Source organism: Poecile atricapillus, chromosome Z (assembly GCF_030490865.1).
Source record: "Poecile atricapillus isolate bPoeAtr1 chromosome Z, bPoeAtr1.hap1, whole genome shotgun sequence".
In the NCBI taxonomy this organism is placed as follows: domain Eukaryota; kingdom Metazoa; phylum Chordata; class Aves; order Passeriformes; family Paridae; genus Poecile; species Poecile atricapillus.
The window spans coordinates 66,126,753-66,148,795 of NC_081289.1; the positions used below are offsets into that span (position 1 = coordinate 66,126,753).

Here is a 22,043-nt window from a genome sequence, read left to right on the forward strand (position 1 = left end):
GACTGAAGGCTCCAGGGGTGTCGTGTGCTCCTGACCCCATTGCTGTGCTGAGCTCCAGCAGGCACAGCACAGATGTTTGTCCCGGAAAAGTGCATCCCTGCCTCTGCTCCAGCCTCAGCAGTCCTTGGCTGGCTCTGCAGCTGTCCCCTGTCGCTGCTGGGGACTCGTGCAGTAAGCCAGGGCTTTATCTGCCTGTTCTTCAGAAGGACATGCTGAGTGCACAGACTGCACACGGGGAGCTCGACCAGGGCCGAGGGCTTTGGGGCATTAATTGCTGGCCATGAGAGGGAGTGCTCTGCAGCAGGGGACAGACACTCTGTACCATTAGACATGCTCTTTAACTCAATCAGCTCATCCAAAGTCTTCATTCGTGGTCTGAGGGGAGGCCAGGAAAAAATCATAATATATTAGTGAGTAATTTAAATGATACATTTTCGTTCTTTGCAGTTAGGAGGCTGCTAGGCTTTGATTAAATACCACAGTCCATGGAAAGCAATGTTTGTTATTTCATACCCTTGATTATGTTTTTTAAAGGGTTGAATTCCTGTGACTGCAGTCAGTTCTGTGCATCACACTTCTCTTAGAATGGATTTAATAAAATTAATTTTAATTGTATATGCTATTCCTGAATTATGTCCTTAGCACCAGGAATGAATTTATACTGTGTGCATTTAGCATAATTTAAGAGATTTCGGATAAATTTGTATTTATTTACCTTGTTTTTAAATAATACCTTACATGAATGATAGTGTCCTTTGATCTTATGTAGCAGTTACATTATCAATTTCACTCTGCTTTAAATGTACTGATATGTTATCACATCTGAAAATGTTAGTTTGCTGCAGGAGAGACCAGCAGATCTCCAATACCACACCAGCAAACAGCAATCCTGTTTAGGCTGCTCAGATGTTAATGTGGTGCAGTGCTTTCATGTCTGCAGCCTTCTACTTTGTCAAAATAATTTTTAGTTCAGGATTCAAACATCTTCTTCGCATTTTCTAATTTTCTGTATTGTTCACTTATTTGGCAGCAGAATAATGCAGGGGAGTATCTCATTATTTCACTTCAAGTAGTTCTTTTAAATGACTGCAGTAACAATTCTGCAGTTAGATTTTGTTATGTTTAAATACACTGAAAAGTGATTTTAGTATTGTATTAATGATGCTATTCTTAGATGGGGGGTATGGCAGAAGTAAGAGTATTGCTTTTAGTTGACTGAATTATGTTACATTATTCCACAGAAGATTGCTTGGAAAATTGAATAAAGATCAGATTGCTGACATGGTTTATACGGATGAGAAAGAACAGGCTAATACTGCACCTAAATGCGGCATGAGGTAGTAGCCAGTTTAGCTGTCTGTTGAGTTTCTTTGCATAATGTTAGATCCAGGTTTTCTGGTGCTGGAATTCTTTTCCACACCATGCAGAGATTGGCAGCCCCAAACTGTACATTACATATGCTGGATAACTGTGCAGTGCAGAACAAATTTCCTTTGGAGATGACTTAGCAGCTGATCAGTGTAATATATATATATATATATATATATATATATATATATATATATATTTGCACTCAATAACATGTTTGTTAATTTAAGTCTAAATATTTAAAGTTTAAAAGCATACTTTGAAATTCATCATCTGTTTTTATGGTATCTCGTCCCAGTCCCTCCTTCCTTATGGGTGTATGGTGTTTTAGACAATTCTTTGCTGTACTTTCTGAATTTTGAAACAGGAATCCCACTAGGTTTTCTTTACAGGTGGAAAAAAAATGGGTCATTTGGTACTGAATGCCATTTTCCTGACCCTTTCTTATTTAGAATTAGGATTAGAGCAGAAAAACTGTGTGGATGCTTAGTTTTAGATTACTGGAGCTCCAGTAACACAGCCATATGTGAGGATGATTAAAGTGCAGATTAAGCTTTGGAGGGAGGAGTTTGTTGAGTATCTGCATCTATTTTACATATTACTGCCAGTTTCCAGTTGGCCACATAGTAATAGTGCTGTTTAAATTAAGTAACAGAGTTCTGCTGCTTACAGTGCTTTTTAGAATGAAAAATAAAGGTTTTTATCCTCTTTAAGGTACATATGTTTATAATTTAACAGTTCAGTACTCCCTCATGTGGAGAAGTGTTCCAGGCTTTCAAGTGGAGTGAGCATCAGTAATTCTCCATGAAAATGGAATTGTGGGTGGTGATACTGACCCTTCAGGATGTCGCTGTAGCTGTTTGCTGGCCTTGGAGCTGTGTGCTCGGGGTGTCCTGTGGCTCTGTCACTGATCTCAGCCCTGCTCAGGTTCCTCCCTGTCTCCCTGCTGTCCCTGGGAGCTGCTTCCAAGTTGCCTGGCTGCCCATAGGAATGGGGGAAATCTCTAAAATCTGTGTCTCGACTCTTGTAGTGTCTGCAACCTGTGGAGGTGCCTAATTTATTTGATTTCCTCATGGACACTATTTATGAGCAGCCACGCTGGCAACTGGCCTGAAACCTTTGCAGTAAAAAACACGGGCAAGGCAGGCAATCTTCCAAAAATCTTGAATTTGGATTGCATCCTTCGTTCTCATCCCTGTGTGCTGGCTGAGCTCTGAGCATCTCGCAGGTCCCTGAGAACGTGGGCTGGGCTGCATGTGCACACACTTGTCTGGAATGTGAAGTGTCTGCACCAAAGCACTGATTTCTCCTTAAACTGCACGGGTGGATGGGCTTTGGATACAGCCACTTAGTCTCACCCTCGGTAGCTCCCCAGAAAGCAGCAGGAAGGCAATTAGGTTGCATAGAAAGCAGAAATGGAGTTACCTCTGCAGGCTGCAGCCAGTCCATGGGTGTGTTGGGAGGGTACAGAGGAGACTGGGGTGAAACTTGGTGGTAGTTGTCCAAGAACTTTGGAATCACCTCTTCTCGTTAAAAAAGTGTTTCCTCACTTCAGGAGGATGTTTCCTTGACTTCAGTCCCGAAATTGGGAGATAAATGTTAGAGGTTTTTGCAAAAAAAAGGTAGCAAAACCAGCACAGACCTGATCCAGGTAATTACCCAGGTCAGGGTCAGACACAGGGAGATAAAATGGTGAGGGGTTTCTACAACCTGCTGGGATAAAGTGTGGCACACGAGTGCAGAGTGAGCTCCAAAGGCTCTGCCCAGCCTTCAGGCACTTGTCTGCAGGTTTGGGGTGAAATACCCAGGATTCAGTGTTACTTGTGCTACTCCTGCCAGGAGCATGCACAGAATTGGGCACTGAGGTGTGTGTTGTGAGCACACAGGGGAGAATGAGCTCATGGCCAGGATCTGGCTTTTGTTTGGAGTGAAATCCCAAGATTCTCTGCATTCCTCAGTTCTTTTACTAATCTACTCTGAGGATGTGGCATTAGTCAAAGGCTGAAACAAATCAAGCCAAAACAAACCAAAGGGAAGAGGTTCACTGCCTCCCCCTTCCCCTCTGAGAAATACAAGTTTTAATTATTGATCTTCTTCTTCTTTTACAGTGAAATAAATGCCCGGCTTGATGCTGTGTCTGAAATTCTACTGTCAGAATCCAGTGTGTTTGGTCAGATTGAAAACCTTCTTTGTAAGCTGCCAGATTTAGAGAGAGGCCTCTGCAGTGTTTTCCACAAGAAGGTATACCCACCATTACATTAAGTCATTGTTTTCTAAACAGCGTCATTCTGCCTCAGTGAACTTCCTTTGGTTTTGCATGTTTGTTTAAAAATATTTTCTGCTTAGCAGGACTGAGGCTGACATATTAAAGGGATGTGGGTTTATAAAAATCAGATGTGGTGAAGTCTTTGTGATCAGTGATATGCTGATAGAAGAAAGGTCTGGGTAGGGTTCTGAAGCACATGCTTTGGGTTGCTAATGATAACAGGAAAACATCTGTAGTACTCATGATTTAGTGTCTGGATTCAGTGAGGCAGGATGGTGCAATAGGCCCTTTTGCCATGACTTGTTATTTGACTTTAAACCAAAGCTTTGCATTCCATATGGTTATCTGAAATCACACGTGCAAGTGGAACCACTTGGCTGTAGTTAGCTGTTTGCAAGTGAATGTTGGTTTGTTTATAAATTCCCTAGTTTGGACCTCACATCCACATTTTAATAAGAATTACTTACAAGTGATGAGACACTGACAGCTCTTAGTTGTAGAAGATTAATGTGCCAGTGGCACCTGTGGAGTACTTCATGTTCATTTATTTCACTGTTCTACTTAGAGGTTTAGACAGTTTGTTTTAGATGAAGGAATAGATGGGTAGAACAAAAGCAAAGCTGAAATTCCTTGGATGTTAGAGCATGAAGTTTTCCTGTCTCTGAAAATCTGAACCTTGGTTATTGTACAACTTTTAGAGCCCTGAAGCGCTGCAGTGTTTGGCTCCTGTGTGTTTCAGTGAGTGGATACAGAGGTCCAGCCATAAGGATGGTTGTGAAAAAACACTTTGCCCATCCTCTAACGTGTACCATATTCACATGATACAGTTGTTTGGTTTCTTTGTCCAAACAACTGCCCAGGAATTAGATAATTCACCTTTCAATGGTTTGACTCATTTCAGGTTCCATACATAGTACTGTTTCTAGGAATGTATCTGCATTTCACAATATCCTGGAACTGCTCTGCTGCTGCCCTGTGGGGTTTCTTTGCTTTGGTTGGTTTGGTTTTGTTTTATTTTCTGTATGCACTTATTTCTTCAGATGTTCCTCCCTGCTGTAGAACTGCTTGCCTTTCCCAGCTTTAAGCTCACTTTCAGGTGGAGCCACGCAGAGATCCTGGGTTTTCCTGTGGTTTTTGAGATGAGGTGACGATGCAGTTTGTCTGAACAGCAGCCACTGTAGCATGAAGATGTGTGTTTAGTGAGTCAGATGTTGTAAGGAAGCTGCAGGAGAGGGGAAATGCTCCAGCAGAATCCCTAAAAATGGTAAATGAGGGGGGAAAGCTCTAAGCACACGCTTCATTTGATGGATTTGCTTCCCCTGGTAAAAGCTTGGGAAGCGTGCAGAGCACTGTGGAGAGGACCTCTGAAGCACTGAGAAATCCCTGAAAACCTTTAGGACTTTGAGGAGATGGCAGTGTCCCTGAGACAGAGGGTCTGTTTCCAACAAAGAATCAAAAGCAAACTCTGGGAAACTGATTCTGAAGTCTAGATGGTGAGTATGGAGCCTGAGGAAAGGTCCCAGCAAAGCACACACATATTCAAGAACATGCAGTAACTGGGTTTCATGGATTTTTTTGTTTTCCCCCACCTCCAGTGAATGCAGCCATTTCAGTTCCCACCACAGAACCCTTTCCAGTTCTGTTAATTCCAGGTGTCCCTCTCCCACATGCTCAAAGGGGGATCCAGTGCCATTTCATTCCATTAAGGGATCCAAGGCTCTGAGTGGAGCAGGCTGATGGCTTCACTGAGGGAATGTGCTTGTTAGCTCAGTGTCAGCTGCAGGGAAAATAGGTGACTGTGACAAGTATTTCATCCTCCAGGCCCTTTATACTTGAGTGAAGTTATTACTTGAGGAGGTGTGCTGTACAAGGAGCCTCTGGAGTGTGCAGAGATGGCTGGGGTATCTCGGTCATTCCAAACAGTCTTTGGAATGTTTTTTACATTCAGTTCAGCCACTGCAGAAATTTTATTGTGCACCAGCAACCTCTGGAGAAGACAGAAGAAAATGAAGGCAGAACAATGGCCTGTAAGTCAGAGCATGCTGATGGGAGCTCTTGTGGTCAAGGACATCGCTGTTTTCCTGGTCTGAATTACTCTTTTTTTTTTTTTTTTTTTTTTTAAGAAATCGTATCTGATAGCATAACTCAACCTGGCAATTGTTAACCTGGCCCTTCACAAGTTCCCATGGCCTCAAAGCACCAAGACCTGTTTCTGATTTACCCCAGGTATAACCAGTCTGGAATTAGAACAGTATTTTTACAGTGGGAATTAGGTATTACCTTGGGGGGTCACAGTTCAGCTGTGATTTTTGCCCCAGCCTGCAAAAGGACTGTGGGAGTGGGTAAGGAGACAAGAGCAATATTGCAGTTGCCATGGAGAGAGGAATTACTTCATAAGGACTGGCTGCTGTTCTCAGTTTCTGCAGGTCCAGCACTTGACACCTCACCAGGTAGAAATGCTCTCCACTGCAGAGGGGCCTCACTCCTCTCTCTGGGAGAAGAAGGGTGGCTGGAGATGACATGTTTGAAGGTTTCTGGTTAGCACTCAGAAGCTGACTGCAAAGGAGTCTGAGAGACAGGGAATTTTAATGAGTTTTGTCTCAGTAGTGCCTGGAGCTGGTGCAGTCAGGCCTTGGTGGCAGAGGTGGTGCTTGGAGTTCTCCAGCAGCAGATCAGCCTGAGGAGAATCACCAAAGCACCCAGCACAGTGTGCACCACAGACATTTCCTTCTGACATCGGTGGGAAATACAAGTGCCAGGACCCTACTTCTTTTTGCCTCAGTTGAAGTGGAGGCTGGTCAGCCTTGCCTTGGAGTGTGGCAAAAGAGGGTCAGTGACCGATGTTTGAGTGGGTTTTAAAACCAGTACAGAGTAAACATGCCATTTGTACTTTTAGAAATCTGTCCTACAGGGCCAACCTGATGTTTCTTGCTGTTTTCATGCCTGTGTTTTCAGTGTCTTCCAAAAGATAAATATTTACACAGGCTCAACTCGTAAGTGTTTATCTTATTTGTACCCTTCGCTCAATAAACATTTTTTTTGACTGAAGTACAACCACCAAAGGAATTATCATAACAATTGGCCATTAAATGTACAAAACAGATTAAAGGGGATCTGTTTACCTAAGGAGGGAGAGCAGTAATCAAACCTTACCACCACAACATTTCAGTTTGTTCTGCCTCTGACTGGAGCCCCAGGCTCTTCACAGGTGGGACACCAGTTCAGGTGTGGATCTGGGGCTCCCTGCCTGTGCCAGGCTGCTCACCTGAGCAGGGTGCAGGTGCTGCCAGGGGGTGTTTGCTGTCTCTCTGCCCCCTGAGGCACTTCCCACTCTCAATGTGTGTTTGGTTATTTCTGGGGCAGGTCAGGCTCCTCAGAGGAGAGGGGTGCAGCTCAGCTGGGTGCCGAGTGTTAAAATCGTCCCCTGGTGCTGAAAATGTGTCCTTCCCTGGAAGGTACTTTTGATAATTCATCAAGGAGGGTGTGATTTTCAGAAGATTCAGAGAAAAATGTAATGGTTTTGGTTTTTGGGCTGTTTTTTCCTTGTGTGAAATGAATACTTCCTACATATACCCAAGACTTTAGTCAGTATTTGTACAGAATATTTTAAATTCATTTTCCCTATATGATAATCCTTTGACTTCAGCTAACATATACCTTGAATGTTTTACTTTTTTTTCCTACTGTGGTAATATCATGCACATCTTGCTTATACTACACTTTTAATCTTTTAAAGAGTCTGCATCATAGATATTTTTAGGCTTGCACTGCTAAATGCTGATTTGAGCAAACTGTTCCCCTTTAAGCTGATTAATATAAAGTCATAACAAGGGCTTAAAATTAAATACCTCATTTTTGCCAAACCAAAGTCTGCTCCCTATGCTAAAGAGATAAAGGTGGGTATTACAATTTGAAAGGAGTGGTAAGTGTATACTCCATTTAGACACCTTTCTTTCTTTGTTTTTTTTTTTTTAATTTGAAATGCTGTTAACTTGGAGCAAGTGGTTAGTGGCCATTAGCTGTGGGTCTCTGTTGGAAACAATTTCAGTAATGCAAACAGGGCTGGATTGCTGTCAGTGTTGCTGAGGGGGTGTTGGATCTCCTTGATCTCTCCTGCATCCATTTTCAGGACAGTTTGAGAAACTGCTGGTTGAAACTATTGTTTGGCATCGCTGTCAACTCTGAGGTTATTTCTCCAGTGCCAGAGAAGTTATGGCTATCATTGGTGTAATCTCAAAATCAGACTTCAAAAATAACATTGGATAAGTTATGAGCATCTTCTGTGATTGCAAGACTGTTAATCCTCCTTTATGTAAAAAATTTTTTACTGTATTTTAAAAGCTTCTAATTTATAACACATTATGTATCTTTTGTGAGGTTACCTAGGACTGGAGTGGAATCAGCCCCACTGTAATGGAGCCCAGATTTTCAGAGTTATTTGGATGTGTTCCAAGTTATCTGTTTGCTTAGTAAATTATTTCTGCAGTGGAGACATGAATTTTTAGATGCAAAGTCCTGCAGTGTGACTAAAATGGAGCGAGGGGAAACAGGAACGCTCTGAATAAGCACAAAAGAGCTATGTTCACCCCCATTCTTGGGGACACTGTTTAATAAGGGTGTTTGCAGTGAAAAATGGTGGATTTCCCTTTCTCCAAAGGTCTGCAGTCACAGAATCAATCAGGTTTTAATTCATTAGGTGACTCTTACAGTGTCCTGTAGGCCATCAGAGTTGCTATGAGGAATTAAGCATGTTTATTAACCATTTTCTGACAAATGTCATAACTTCAAGAGTTGTTTTAGGTGCCTTGAAATCCATCTTTCTTCTCTTAGTGAAGGCTGATCTGCAACAGCCTGACAGCCCTTGTTGGCAAACACCTCAGCCAGGTGTTCTCACCTACACCCCAAACTCTGCCACAGAGCCTGGCCAGGGCCCTGTTTATTTCCTGCTTCAAGAAAAGAGCAGTTCACCCCCACCCCAAGAGCCCCCCTGTGGGGCTGGTGTGTTTCTGGGGTGCATCCTTGCTCCTTCTGTCTGGGCACTGCTCCCTGCGAGCTCCTGGGTACCCTCTGGAGACGTCCAGCAGGATTTTGCCCTCACCTTCATGGATGTGGTGGCGATGGTGATGCAAGCAGGCAGAAAGGGTTTTATTTCACTTGGAGTCCAAGCCAAGGATGTATAATTTGTTTACAGTTTCAGGCCTTTCCTCTGAGCTTTGGCTTCAAACACCACTGACAGATTTACTCTTTTACTATTTTGTTTAATTTTGTTGTCTTTTGCAAGACAGAAGCAGTAAGTCCCAGATTATCAGAACGATGATGATAAATTGCAGCTAGTGCAGAGGAAACCCAGTTTTCATGAGGCAGCATAATGGATAATGTATGAAATGAGACTGAAAGACTTTTTTTTATTGTTAAATTGATGATTAAAGGAGAGCAGAAAGCTTAGACATATTTGAAGGGTGTTAACAGCAAAGAAACAGTTCAGTTAGTGTAATACAAAAGAGTAAAACTAGAGATGTTTGGGTTAATTTAATGGGAAGGAAAATTGTGCTGTCTGATAACACTTTCACACGATGATAGTTGTTGCATTATGGATTAGTTGGTAAGCACACAGCGTCTTGGAATGTAGGGGCCTGAGAGCAGACAAAAAGAAAATAACACAGGAAAAAATGGAGCATTTGCAGGAAAACCTCCTAATGGGTCTCCTCTGTCCCACATAACTCCGTGGTTGTGTAAAATAGGTGAGCTTAGGTTCTCCAGAAACATTCAGGGTGCAGTGTCTGTGGCACTCCTGAATTCCTAACTGTGGTTAAATTGCACTTTGGCTGATACTTGATTCTGTGTCTGGGTACAGACATTCCTTGGGAATAACTGCAGTGTAATAAATGGGAGAATTCCCTTGTTCTTGCGTTTGAGTGTGGGAAGGAAGAGAAATAAAAAAATATTTTTGGGGGAGAAATTGAAAGGCAAAGGATGACAAAATAAAATGTAGATGTGTTCTACAAAATAATGATTCACTGTAGCCTACCTCTTCTGTGAGCAGTGTTGTACTGGTCACCATACAGTCCTGTCCAGAAATCAAATTCCAGATTGCTGTGGTAGAGGAGGGAAAACAAAAAACAAACAAACAAACAAAAAAAGGCAGAACAGAAGGATGTGGTAGACAAAGATTATTATATATCCTACTGCCTTCCTTGCGTCCTCATGTGAGGAAAATAAACTGGTTTTCTTTCAGCATTGTCAGTTGGCTGATAGGAGAATTTCAGAAGGCTAAAGGAGGAATGTTCCTACAGATCAGTAAAAGATGAAAAAATACCAGCATAATTATTTATTTATGGACAACCTTTTCCAACCTTTGTGAAACGGGAATGTGCTGGGAGTGGGACTGAATTGAGCGAGGTTTGGGAGCACTGGGTGTCCACAGGAGTGGGTTTCCATGTGCTGTGCAGCTGAGGTGCAGCACAAATGCAAGCCCAGGGCTGCACAGAGCATTTCAAAGGCAACATTGCCTCCTTGGTGAGCACCTGGGGCAGCTGGGGGATTGGGAGTGTGCAGAGGGAATTGCTCCAGGAGGGGTGGCAACTGCCTGGAAAGCCCTTCCTGAAGAGCAGCTAAAGGTCACAAACTGTGCTGGCACTGGGGAGCATCCCAAACCTAGCAGCAAGGTGCTTGAACCACACCACAGGTAACACAGGTGGTTCAGAAGGGGACAGGAGATGCTCTTTGGAAGCTCCTGGGGAGAAGCTGCTTTGAGGGAGCCAGCGTGCTGCTGCTGCTGCTCTGTGAACGTCACACGTGAGGCTCTGGCAGTGCTCCTGTGCCCCAGTGGGGCATGTTCCCTTCTAGAGAACACCCTGGAGAAGTGCCTGAACCAGGTGGGAGGGTCATCCCTTGTGGTGAGGACAGGGTGGAGGATGAGGAGTGGGCTGGTTGTCCTCTGTCCCTCCTCACGCAGGGCTGGCAGCAGCCATAAAGAGCCCAAGCTGTCAGTGGCTGCAAGCACTTCAAAAACAGAGGATTTCCCTTTCTCTGTGTTTCCCCTTCTCCTTCCTCTGTGTTCCTGCTCCCAGGCTCTTCCTGTCTGTGCCTGACCTGCCAGGGCAGCATGGGGTGCACAGGACGTGTCACCCAGCCTGCTTTGTCTGCTGTTTGCCCCTTTTTCTGTGTCTCTTTCTGCCCCAGCAGAACTCTGGGGATCAGCTCTTGACAAATTCCTCAGGACAAGGGTTGAGACAATTGGTGTGATTAATTAACCTCCTAGTTAATGGGGCAAGATGGTGCAGATCTGTTACTGTCCATACATTTTATTTGCATTCTGTCACATTTTGAAAAAGCTAAAGAAGCTCTTAATAAAAATATAATGCATTGTAATGATTCAGACTTTACTTCCCTCCTCAGTGCTCTACCCAGGAGTTCTTCTTGATAGTCAGCACCCTGTCTCGTCTGGATTTGGAAATTCAAGCTTTTGTCCCAGTCATACATTCCCATGTGAGATCTCCTCTGTTAAAAAATGCATTGCTGGAAATCCCAGACCTTCTCTCCCCAGTAAAACAGTATTTAAAGATCCTTAATGAGGAAGCAGCCAAGTAAGTAAAGACATGATTCTTCAATGCCTCATGGGCTTTCTGAGTAAATGTGTTCAGTTATGCAAATTTTGCATCTTGGTTTAGTGCACCTCAGTTTTATATTTTTTATTTCCTATTTACCTATGTACAGTTCCTTTTAGTTAAAGCAGAGGTTGTTGTTACCTATGGCTTACATTTTATTTTTAAAGTTAAACTAGGTGAGGGAGTATTTTGCCTGGTGGCTGTCTGCCTCAGGCTGAATGATTTTTTGCAAGTTTCTCACCTGTTTCGTGTGATGAATTTACAGGAAAATACATTTTGGATTATGTTAATTTGTTTAACAGGTTTTTGATTTTGTTTTTTTAAGAGAAGCTCTTCCTTTTGAAGAGAGACTTGACCTTCAGCAGAGGGGCAACTCTGCTGTCAGCAATATGCGTTCCATTACTTTTTTGGGAATTCATCAGAGCTCTCTGCCCTTTTTTGACTTAATTATGTCCACTGTTGGTCCTTGAAGAAAAAAAGGCAGAGGAAGAAGATGCTAAATTTGAATTAATACGCATTATATTGGAGAATATCTTTAAATAATTTGCTGTGTACTGTTTGTTCTGAAGAACTGCTGCCTCCACTGTTACCCCTGGATTCTTTGCTGAGGTTATGGCAAAAAGTTTAGTGTGTTTGTTATATGGGGGCGGCACAGCCTTAACTTTTATATTCATATAAAATTATTATACTAAATATTATTAAATAATTATAATTATTTAATTAATAATTAAATAATTTAATTAAATAAAAATTTATTATACTAAAAATAAACATCCACTTTATTTATGTAACGTTTTTTATCTTTTCCAGATGTAAAAATAAATCTAAGAATCAAAGCCTAGAACTTTATTTTATTTGCTTCTGCTTTAGAGATAGGGACCCAAGGTGTATAAATTTAGAAGCTGAGAAGGGCAGAAGGATTTCCTCTGCTCATTGGCATGGTGGGATTATGAGATTTCTGCTGATGCCTGGTGCCCAATTATAGTTGTAACAGTTTGTGCCAAAACAGATTGTATCTAAATTATACCAGATTTACTGTAGGTAGGTTCAAAACCTGGGGTGCTTTCTTCTCTCACTGCACTAACGATGGCTAGGATAGTATACAAGGTATAAATGATCTTTAGAATGGGTGTGTTGTATTTACATTTATTCAGAATCATGAAGCCAACTTACTTTCTGGCCTTTATATATCTGAAATGTATGGGGTAGTATTATTTTTACTCATTTATTTTAAAACATTTCATTCATCAAAATCATGGCTTCTACTCACATCCATGTATGCACACACACACTTGTGCACAGACCATCACATGTCACTTTTGTTGTGAGATGTGGATAGAATCCTATAATTGTTCTCAAAAGTATCCCTTTGCTCCAGTTTGGGTTGTTTTTGTGTTTTTTTTCCAGGGAGTTTGAGATTTTAGGATTTGTGTTTTTGAAACTGTCAACGTTAAAATTTTCTGTGGGCATCACATAGCACTGACAATCTTCACAATCAGCTGCTGGCTACTAGTGATCTTTTTTTTTCCCCCTTTTTTTTTTTTTTTTTTTTCCTTCCATCCCCATGGAAACTAGTCTAATTAGCACAAATTCGTTTCTAAAAATTGGTATTGTACTTTAAAATGGCATCTTTGCTGTCACTTATGTAATCCCAACGACGACAGAGTGCACAGCCAAAGCACAGCTCTGTGTTACCTGCCTTGCCACTGGCTCCAGCTCTAGCTCCTTTTGCAGGCAAAGGGGTAGTGGAGTAAGTAGAATATTAGATTTTTTTATTACTTCCATGTTGTAATAGTTTCAGTTGGCTAATTACTTGCTCTCCACATATTGGTTTTCAAGCTAATTATATAATTAACTTGCAGAGTTCTGTATTGGCTCTAAAATGCAAAGTTATATTGCAATTAACTTAGGGCTGATCACACTGCTTTTTATTGTTTGCCTTATACTTGGGTAAGTTAAATTTTTGTTATTTTTGTTGACAGCTGTATTTTTAATTGCTAGTTCAGCTTCCCAGTTTCAACCATTTGAATGGCATTGCTTGTTTCAGGTTTCAATCCTGAGCTGAGCTAGTGCTGCCAAAACAGTTCTGTCATTTTTTTCTGGCACTGAAATTAGAAAAGGGCATTGTTTTGCATGTACTTAAAAGTAATCTTTTCTGGACAAAAGAAGGAAGCTGCTCTGGGAAAGTACTGATGGCATTCTGCTTTGATGAGGGCCTTCAGGGGGGGAATTTTCCCATGCAACGCTGACAGAAATGTGCCCAAATTTGTCTAAATTCTGAATGTGTGGAAAATCTGTGTTCATGGTGAGCAGAAATTACCTAAAGTTCCACATTTAACTGCAGTGAAGGTATTGTCAGCAGTTGGGGTGCTCTGTACACAAAGAGCCTTTCTGCTCCTGTCCTGAGTACAGCAGCTTTCAGTAAGTGGGCTGTACTGTGACTGAACACCTGAAAATCTCTATTCAGAAGGGAATTAAGCTGATGTTCAAACAAATAAAAAACACAAAATATACGGATGCTGCTGGTAGAACTGAGGTATACATCTCTCTCTTTTTACCATTATTTTGTCTTACATTTCTTATGGGCAGGACTGGAGATAAAACAGAGTTGTTCAAGGACCTCACAGCCTTCCCTGCCATCCGAAAGAAAAAGGAGGAGATCCAGGACGTGCTTTCTAAAATCCAATTGCATCTGCCAGATATTCGTAAACAGATTAAGAGCCCTTCTGCAGAGTATGTTACAGTTTCGGGTCAAGAGGTACTGTGGGGTTTATTATGTATGACTGTACCCATCCTTGCCTAGAAAATAGCTTAAAAGCGGGACCTAGCTGGAGCTCTATTCACTGAGTGTGGTGCTTCATGAGGGCATTTGACTATAATCTTCTGTACAACTTTGAAGAGCAGCTTTCTTTACCGTGTGACTCCTTTATTTGTTAAGTCAATCACTTTGGTGACTTAAATAATAGAAACACATTAGTGCAGTTGAATTTGGTTCAGTAATGCTTTGCTTTTCTGCCTTTGTAAAAACACATACTTCCAAGGTTAATTGTGTGGCTATTAAGTACTTGGAATACTCTCAGAGAACCAGGAAGCACAGCATTTGGTTAATTTGAAGAATGGTTGAAAGGGTTTCTAAGTACTGAGTCAGACTGTAATTTGAAAGATGGGAGAGAAGAGGGAACAGTTTTGAAGACTGATAAGTGTTGTTTTACTTCCAATTCTCAGAAATGGTGTTCTGGACTGGAACTTTTGTTTGTGGATGCTGTACGAGTGTGGGCAGGACGTGATCCAGCCAGCTGAGAGGTTCAGTGGTAAAAAACAGAGACAACAAACCCTGCCACGTTTGTGGGGAAACTGAAAGGAGCAGTGAGGTAGCACTGCTCAGCGTTGTCCTCTGGAACTGAGAGTAGGAAGCTGGTAAAAACTCTGCAGAAAACTGGGGAAAGGAGGGAGCTGGGAGTGAGAGTTGTGAACAGAAGAGAGGAGTGGGTGAGGACAGGGCAGGAAGGGGCTGGAATTTGCCCTGGGGCTCTTCAGAAGCTGAGAAAGATCTAAGAGACACAGGAGGGAGCAAATAGACACTGCTGAAAATGAGGGAAGGGATGAATTAGAGACAGCAGCCTTTGATAAAGACCTGAAGTGGATGTTCCTGTTGAGTGTGACTCTGAGAACAGGAAACACACAGCCCAGGAGTCTGGTGGGCTGTCAGCACAGAGACTGAAATCCAAGGGAAAAGTGGAAAAGTGTGTTTGAGTATTGTCTGGGGCAGAGAAGAGCAGGATGTGAAAGTTTTCTCTCAGAGAACCTGGGTTAATAGCTGCCATCTGTGTGAAGCAAAGGAAAAGACAGGAACTGATCAAAGAGAGGGGCATCTGAGGAAGTAGTGAAAAGTGGTTTCAGAGGCAGCAGTCACTGCACACATTTCAGGGAAGAGGCCTTTGTGGCAGGGCACGGCTCAGAACCCTCTGCAGACAGAGATATGTCTGGGTGCCTTGATGAAAGGAGCTGCAGAGGCTGGGGATAGCTCTTACTTCATGACATCTGGTGTGAATGTTTAGCAGACACCAAAAGAGGCAGCAGAGAGGGGTCAGAGAATACGGCCAATGAGGAAAAGGAGGGTGCCAGAGGAATGGAAGTAATGGAAACTCAATTGTATGGGAGGACTAGAACAGGAATTTATTTGATTTGAGCCCTTTCTTCCTTGGATCTGTATGGTATATTCCTCCTATGTTCTTGTAGCACCCTGATAGATGTAAAATTCAAATGCTCCTTCACAACAGAGAAATATCTTGGAAGTGTTTTGGGTGAATTAAGAGTTAGTGCACCCTGTCCTTGCTCTATTCTTGTGTTGGGATTGTTATCCTTGTTTGTTCTTGAGGATGATTGCTGGCTCCCCTGGAAGTTTCTGGCTAAATCTTATTAGCTACAATGGAGAAGTTTTGCCAGACACGGGTCCTGTGGCTTTCCATAAATGTGGTCAGGTTCTGTGTTAACCTAATCTCTGCAGGAAATTTGTTTTCCAGCTGAATTCTGTGACGTGAGAATGCCTCAGCTCTCTGACATCCAGGACCTCAGGCTATTGTTACAAAGATAGCTGACATGAATCATATAAAATAAACACGTCACGTAAATTTCACTGCACTGAGCATCTTGACACTGCTGCTGGTGCTCCCTGTGCTTCCTTGTCTGACCCTGAGCCCACTCAAACCTGGAGCCAAGTTCTGCAGGTGCAGAAGGGTTATGTATGTCATAACCCCAGCTTTTTTTGGGGAAAAAAGAGCATTCCCCTCCGGTCTGCTCATTCTCTTCAGGCTGAATGTGGTTTTCCTTTGATGCTTGCAGATAAATGATCATTCTGATTCCTGACTTCCCACCATGTGTAACATTACATTTCTGTTATTTCAGTTTTTGATAGAAGTCAAGAATTCCCATAAGTCATCTGTGCCATCTGACTGGGTTATGGTTAGTAGGTATGTAAAATATCTTTGAAGTTTGTTCTGTTTTAATATAGAAGAAAAATCAAGAGGTATTTTGGTATTGCAGTTCGTTACATACATTCTCATTGTCCCGTGTGTTAAGGTTTGTTGGTTTGGCTTTTTTTTAGCTGGAAACCAAACCAAGTTGTAAATCTATTGCTTAAAATGAAAAAAAAAAACAACAACCAAACAAACAAAATTGAGAAAAATGGATTTGTTACAACATTTGTTTTTACCCTCAGGGCACAGAATTACTCACCCAATCCTTCAAGGTGCATGTACTGGTGGTGTCAGATCTATGGCCTAAATTCAGTTGTTCCTGTAGCTTGCAAATCCTTCATATAATTTTGATTGTTATTGTTTTATTCAGAAATATTAAAGTAGATGTGCAGACATCTACTTATACATCTCTGTAAATTCAGTGCATTTAAAATGCCATTTTATTTACTTATACAGACCAGTTCTTCTTGCTTTGGTGCTTGGTGTAATGTAAGCTTGATTTTGGATAATTTTCCAGCAGGTGGAATAGAGATGGACTGATTTATGCAGTTGGCTTTTTTTTCCTTTCAGTCACTTGAATTATGATTAGAATGGTTTGAATACCTGCAAGTCACAATGACCATGTAAAAGCCCCCAGTGTGTAATGTGTGAGAACAGACATCTCTCACCAAGCTGAACTCTGTTGTGATGCTCTGTTCACTTATGCAAGAATTAACACTCAATTCTCTTTTAATTAAACTTCGTTTAATACTCAGAAGTGCACAGATGAGACAGAATTAACATGGTGAACAAATTACAACTAATCTGGATTCTGTAAAAGAATGCCTGGATATGCCAAATTGAGTCCTTAATGAAAATACATAAATAAACAGCAAGTATCTCAAGTGAAAACTAGCAAGACAATCTGCATTAGCTATGTTTATTTCAGGCTTGTCATGAAGTTTCCCTCTTTACCAGCAAATTTGTTTTTGTCAAGTTGTTTGTGTATGAAGCAGTCATGCACTTGTGCAGGTGTTGCTGAGCAGTTTTGTGGAATATGCGAGCCTGGGTGATAATGCCACGCTGTGCTCAGCATTCCAGAGCCTCCTGAGTGGGCACCGCTGCCCTGAGACACCACTTCATTCACAATGGAGGTCACCCAATCTGCGGGCTTTGGTAGCACAATGCAGCAACGTTTTTTTGAGAACACCCATTGAGATTAAGAAAATGAGCCCAATTTTGCATGTGGATGATGCAGCTGATTGCTTGGTAACCTTGATTTCCAGCGAGCCCTTCTTTCTGCAGCACGAAAGCCGTCAGCCGCTTCCACTCGCCGTTCATTACAGAAAATTACCGGGTCCTGCAGCGGCTCCGGGAGCAGCTCGTCCTTGACTGCAGCGCAGAGTGGCTGTGCTTCCTGGAGTGAGTGCCCCAGCAGAGCCAGCTCCCAGCCCCGTGCTCTGCCCTCCCGTCGGAACCCACGCACAAACACGCTCACGGCATAAAGAAACACGTTAAAACTTACCTCAGTTACCCTGTCTGCGGCAGCCCCGCCGGTGGTCAATTAAAATGCTGTTCTTTGTTTTAAAGCACTTGAGGGCCAGACCCCTGAGCCTGAGTCCTGAGACCAGCAGTGATGTTTCTGTGCTTTAAAATTCTGATGAAAATACGCTATGAAGTATACAAGTATACAAGGTGTTTCCCAAAGTTTGAAAAATGATATCACAGCATTAACAATCTGAAAGCGCAGCTGACTCTGAGTGAAACTGAGTCTAGCTATAGTTTCATTGGTTTTATTATATTACTTACTATTATGATGTAGTAGTTTTATTATTTTTTATATTTTGTAGGCTGCCCTGACTCTGAGAGTTTGTTAGAAAGTAGTGGGAGCTTTATTGTCCCTCACATCTGGCGTGTGTGTTTGTCTGAGATCAGAATTTTCAGTGGGGTTATTTGCCTGTTTAGCCAAAGGACCTTTAAAGTCTAAAAAATGCTTTCTGAACTTCTGAATGCCTTTAATTTTTCAGTTGCCTGGTTATCTGTTACTTTTTACCTGTGTGAATTGCAGAACTACTGAAATTGTTCCTCTCATCATGCAGTGATAGTTCACGAGAACCTAACAAGTCCCTGCTCAAGTTGTCTCACTGGATTTGGCTCCCATTAGGAACCCAGAAATTCTGAAAATTGGGTAGAAATTCCAATTCACACTTCTCCAGTCGTGTTTCCTTTGCAGTACTATGGAACAGCTCTCTCCATGCTCGCTTGTCTGTTCTCAGTAGTGCTGTACGAGAGCAGCAGACGAAAAGGAAAGACCTGTGTGTAGGAAAGTGCTCTTCTTTCCCACCCCTCCATTCATTTATGTCTTTGTTTATTAAATTTTGCTCCCCTGCTGGTTTTATATTCTACATTGTAGCTTTGAGACTAGGAGAGAGGGAAAGAAGAAATTCCAGAGGACTGAGAGGTTGAACTCCACTGAAAACTCTGTTCTCCTGATAACATCTTATTGTACTGGGGAAGCAGCACCATAAATTGAAAATGAATTCTTGAATTTGCTGTTGTAGATACCATAATTTGTTGAAATTTTAGACAACTCCTGTGTTCAGACACTCTTAGTTTGGTTCTTTTTTTGACTGTAACATGGTTGAGGCTGAATCAACAGCTGGGATTCAGCTGCTGGTGTTCTGTATAAATTCTGATAAATTGTGGCATTTTTGTACACCTCATTCAGGCAGCAGGGATCAACTGCTGACCCTTTAGGAGCTATCCAATGAATTTAATTTTTCCTGATTTTCTGTGCTTGAAAAATAATTCACTGTTAGAATGGGAGGTGAAGTCCACCTTGCTTAAGGTCCTCATGTTATATCTCATGCACTGCTGGGAGATTTGGATTCAGAGTGATTTAAAGAGCACAGGAACCCTGTGAGGAGCTTGAATGGGGTGCATTTTGGCAGTCCTTTTCTATTTGTACAGTATTATTTCTTTCCCTGTTTTTGTGTAACTTTTCCCTGTTTTGATGTAGCCATTTCAGTGAACATTATCACCCCGTGTCTAAAGCCATTTGTCACCTAGCAACTGTGGACTGCCTGTTCTCATTGGCCCAGGTGGCCAAACAAGGAGACTACTGCAGGTAATAAATTTTTAATTTTTAATTTTTACATACGATTTTATAGGGAATTATAGGAGCGCATTTAAAACAAATTATGTTTTAATATGTTTGCCATGATAAAAAACACTATTAAAATTGTTTAGAGTAGTTTCAACTTAATCTGATTTTGCAGAGCAACGCTTCTGGACTTAATACAAATTTGTAAACATTGCAGTTCAAATTTGACATCCTAATGTTTGTTGTTTCACCTGAGTCTAGTAGATGATACCTTACTTACAAAAATAAATGCTGGACTGTTTTACTGTCTTTTTTTTTTTTAATATTTTTAATTACTTTTTTTATTCTCAGCAAGGTCTGAGCTTATGATATCTTTCTGGTACCTAAGAACCCAGGGTATCTGAGGTGTGTTCCAAGGGTGTATCTGAGGTAATTAATAGATAAATAGTAGTTCCAGCTTGCAGAGCTGAGCTGCTGCCTCTGCTCAAGACCCACACACAGATAGGGGGAGGACCAGAAATCCACTTGCAAGTACTTCTGCTTTGATACATCATTAAAGATGACATTGATCACTTCTGGGCTCTTGGGATCTTGTGTGTCTCTCTATCAAGATCTCTTTGAAAATAATTGCTCACTTATTTTGGTACACTCAGATGAGAAAACAAACAGAAATCTGATTAATTCACTGTGCAGAATGTAAATAATTCACTGAATTTTAGAGTGGCTTATAAACTAGCAGGAAGGAGACTTCTCAGTGAAACCTCAGCTGCAGGGAAGGTGTCAATAATTAATTTTGGAGAGCTGCTGTAGGAAACTGGACTTTAGTGTTATTTTGGAGGAATGTTTTTTTGGTTTGTGAGGATTGTTTCCTATGGCCCTGCCTGAGGCAAGGTAAATGAATCAGGTCAGAGGTGTTGGAGAGAGGTGGGCCCCTCTTGCAGGGTGCTGTGGGGCTCTTCCTTTGCAGAGACAATTCATCCGGGCTCTCACCAGCCAAGTGGGGCTGTTGAGGTCAGCATCTGGTGTTTGAGTGACTGCTCTGCAGACTTCAAGTGAATTTAAGTTTAAGGAATGCTGTTGAAGAAGTGATACAAGGCCTAAGACTGCCCATGTATTGGTTTCATCTCAGCTGTACAACTGTTGGAATTATCTCTGTGCTAAATCCTCCCACCAGGATCACTTTGTACCTCTTTCCCCAGTGCTTTGTGGTTGTAGGATGCCAGCTATTTGATTTCCATTTTCCTTTTAAATTGCTTTGTCATTCTTCAACCCAAGAAAAATCTCACTCCCCACATCTTCCATTTGAAGTCCACCCAAAGTGTTAGTTGATTTCCAGTCTTAAAATTCTGTGGCTTTATTCCACAGATTTTTCTCAGAGAAAGTATTCTTTAGAAAGTATTTTCTTTAGAAATACTTGATGGCAGTAATTAATGTTTATAACTCGTTTTTTTTCCCATGGAAACTTAGATCAGAGGTGACAGTCCTGCAGGCTTCAATTACAGTAGTTTTACATAATCAGTTACAAAGATTACAGTTACAAAACTGAGATTAACCCCTTTCCTTTCTTGCAGACCAGCCGTGCAAGACAATCGTCAGGAAATAATCATAAAGAACGGGAGGCACCCTGTGATTGATGTTCTGCTGGGAGAACAGGATCAGTATGTCCCAAACACCACCAGCCTTTCAGTGAGTACCCAGGAGCTGACTGAGCTCCAAAATCATTCGGGGCAAGGAGGCTGGCCTGAGCTTCTTGGCCTGCAGGTTGAAATTGGTGACTGGAATCACACAGCCTGCTGGGCTGCATTTCAGAGAGGTGTTGCTAGATGTCACCACATCTGTTCTGTCCCTCTGCTGATTCCTCGCAGCCAGATGCTCTCTTTACAACCTTGTTCAGTCTCGAGGCACAGAGAAAAGAAAGGTAATCTCAAAATTAGGAAAATGTGTGTTTCAATCCAATGGTTATGTTCAAAAAACAAGCGAATAATTACAGGGTTTTTAACAGTGTCATCATAGGGAGTCAGCATTTTGTCAAACTCTCATCTAATTTTTGGAATTTTTTAATATGAAAAATACATATTACAGATTCAATTTTCCAGATTAAGTCTAAGATTTCTTGTATTTTTTTGATGTATTTCTCTGTGATGCAGTTTCCTTTCTTTAAGGAAATATTAGTGTCGTACAGCCTTTTTTCCCTGATAAACTGAAATCTGTCTTTTAAATTACATGCCTGTTAGAAGTTTTTAGTTAAATATTTATCTCTCCACATACTTTTATAAATATTAAATATCTATATAAATATTAAATAATATTGTATTATTAAATATAAAAGATATCCTCACAACTTCTTTCTGAGGTGTCTCTGCCTCTTTATACAGTAAAGGTAGGAAAGCTGTGAAATAGCTTCCAGAGTGTAAAAACAGCACTCAAATTTGTATGTATTTCTTGGGGAACATTTTTGAGTGATCCTCTGTACTGAACAATGATACAGATATTTTGTAATACTTCAGAGACTGTTTTCAAAATTATTTGTCAACTCCAAACCAGCGACAGATGGCACTTCCAAAAAAATTCAGCATGTCATGCAGGAATCATCATGCACTTTTCCCTCTTTAGTCCCATTCTTATGCTGGCTTTCTAAATACTGAATATTACAAAACCAAGTGATCGTGGCAGAACCACTTTTGCTTCTACAGTTCTTTGAGTTCTCTTTTTCTTGAGAGAGGTGGGTGGGAACCAGTTTATTA

The 22,043-nt window shown here is 41.5% G+C and overlaps 1 protein-coding gene across 3 annotated transcripts in view; it reads left to right on the plus strand.

Annotated features, from left to right (window-relative positions):
* MSH3 (mutS homolog 3) overlaps positions 1-22,043 on the plus strand; it is an 86,490-nt gene that overhangs the window by 44,339 nt on the left and 20,108 nt on the right. For 2 of the 3 annotated variants that reach the window (XM_058827426.1, XM_058827427.1), the window contains exons 13-19: positions 3,477-3,609; positions 11,033-11,220; positions 13,831-13,999; positions 16,147-16,211; positions 17,502-17,618; positions 19,216-19,323; positions 20,871-20,985. In XM_058827426.1, coding sequence (XP_058683409.1) covers positions 3,477-3,609; positions 11,033-11,220; positions 13,831-13,999; positions 16,147-16,211; positions 17,502-17,618; positions 19,216-19,323; positions 20,871-20,985 — 895 coding nt within the window. The remainder of the gene's footprint in view (positions 1-3,476; positions 3,610-11,032; positions 11,221-13,830; positions 14,000-16,146; positions 16,212-17,501; positions 17,619-19,215; positions 19,324-20,870; positions 20,986-22,043) is intronic. The other variant, XM_058827428.1, reaches the window with a different exon arrangement.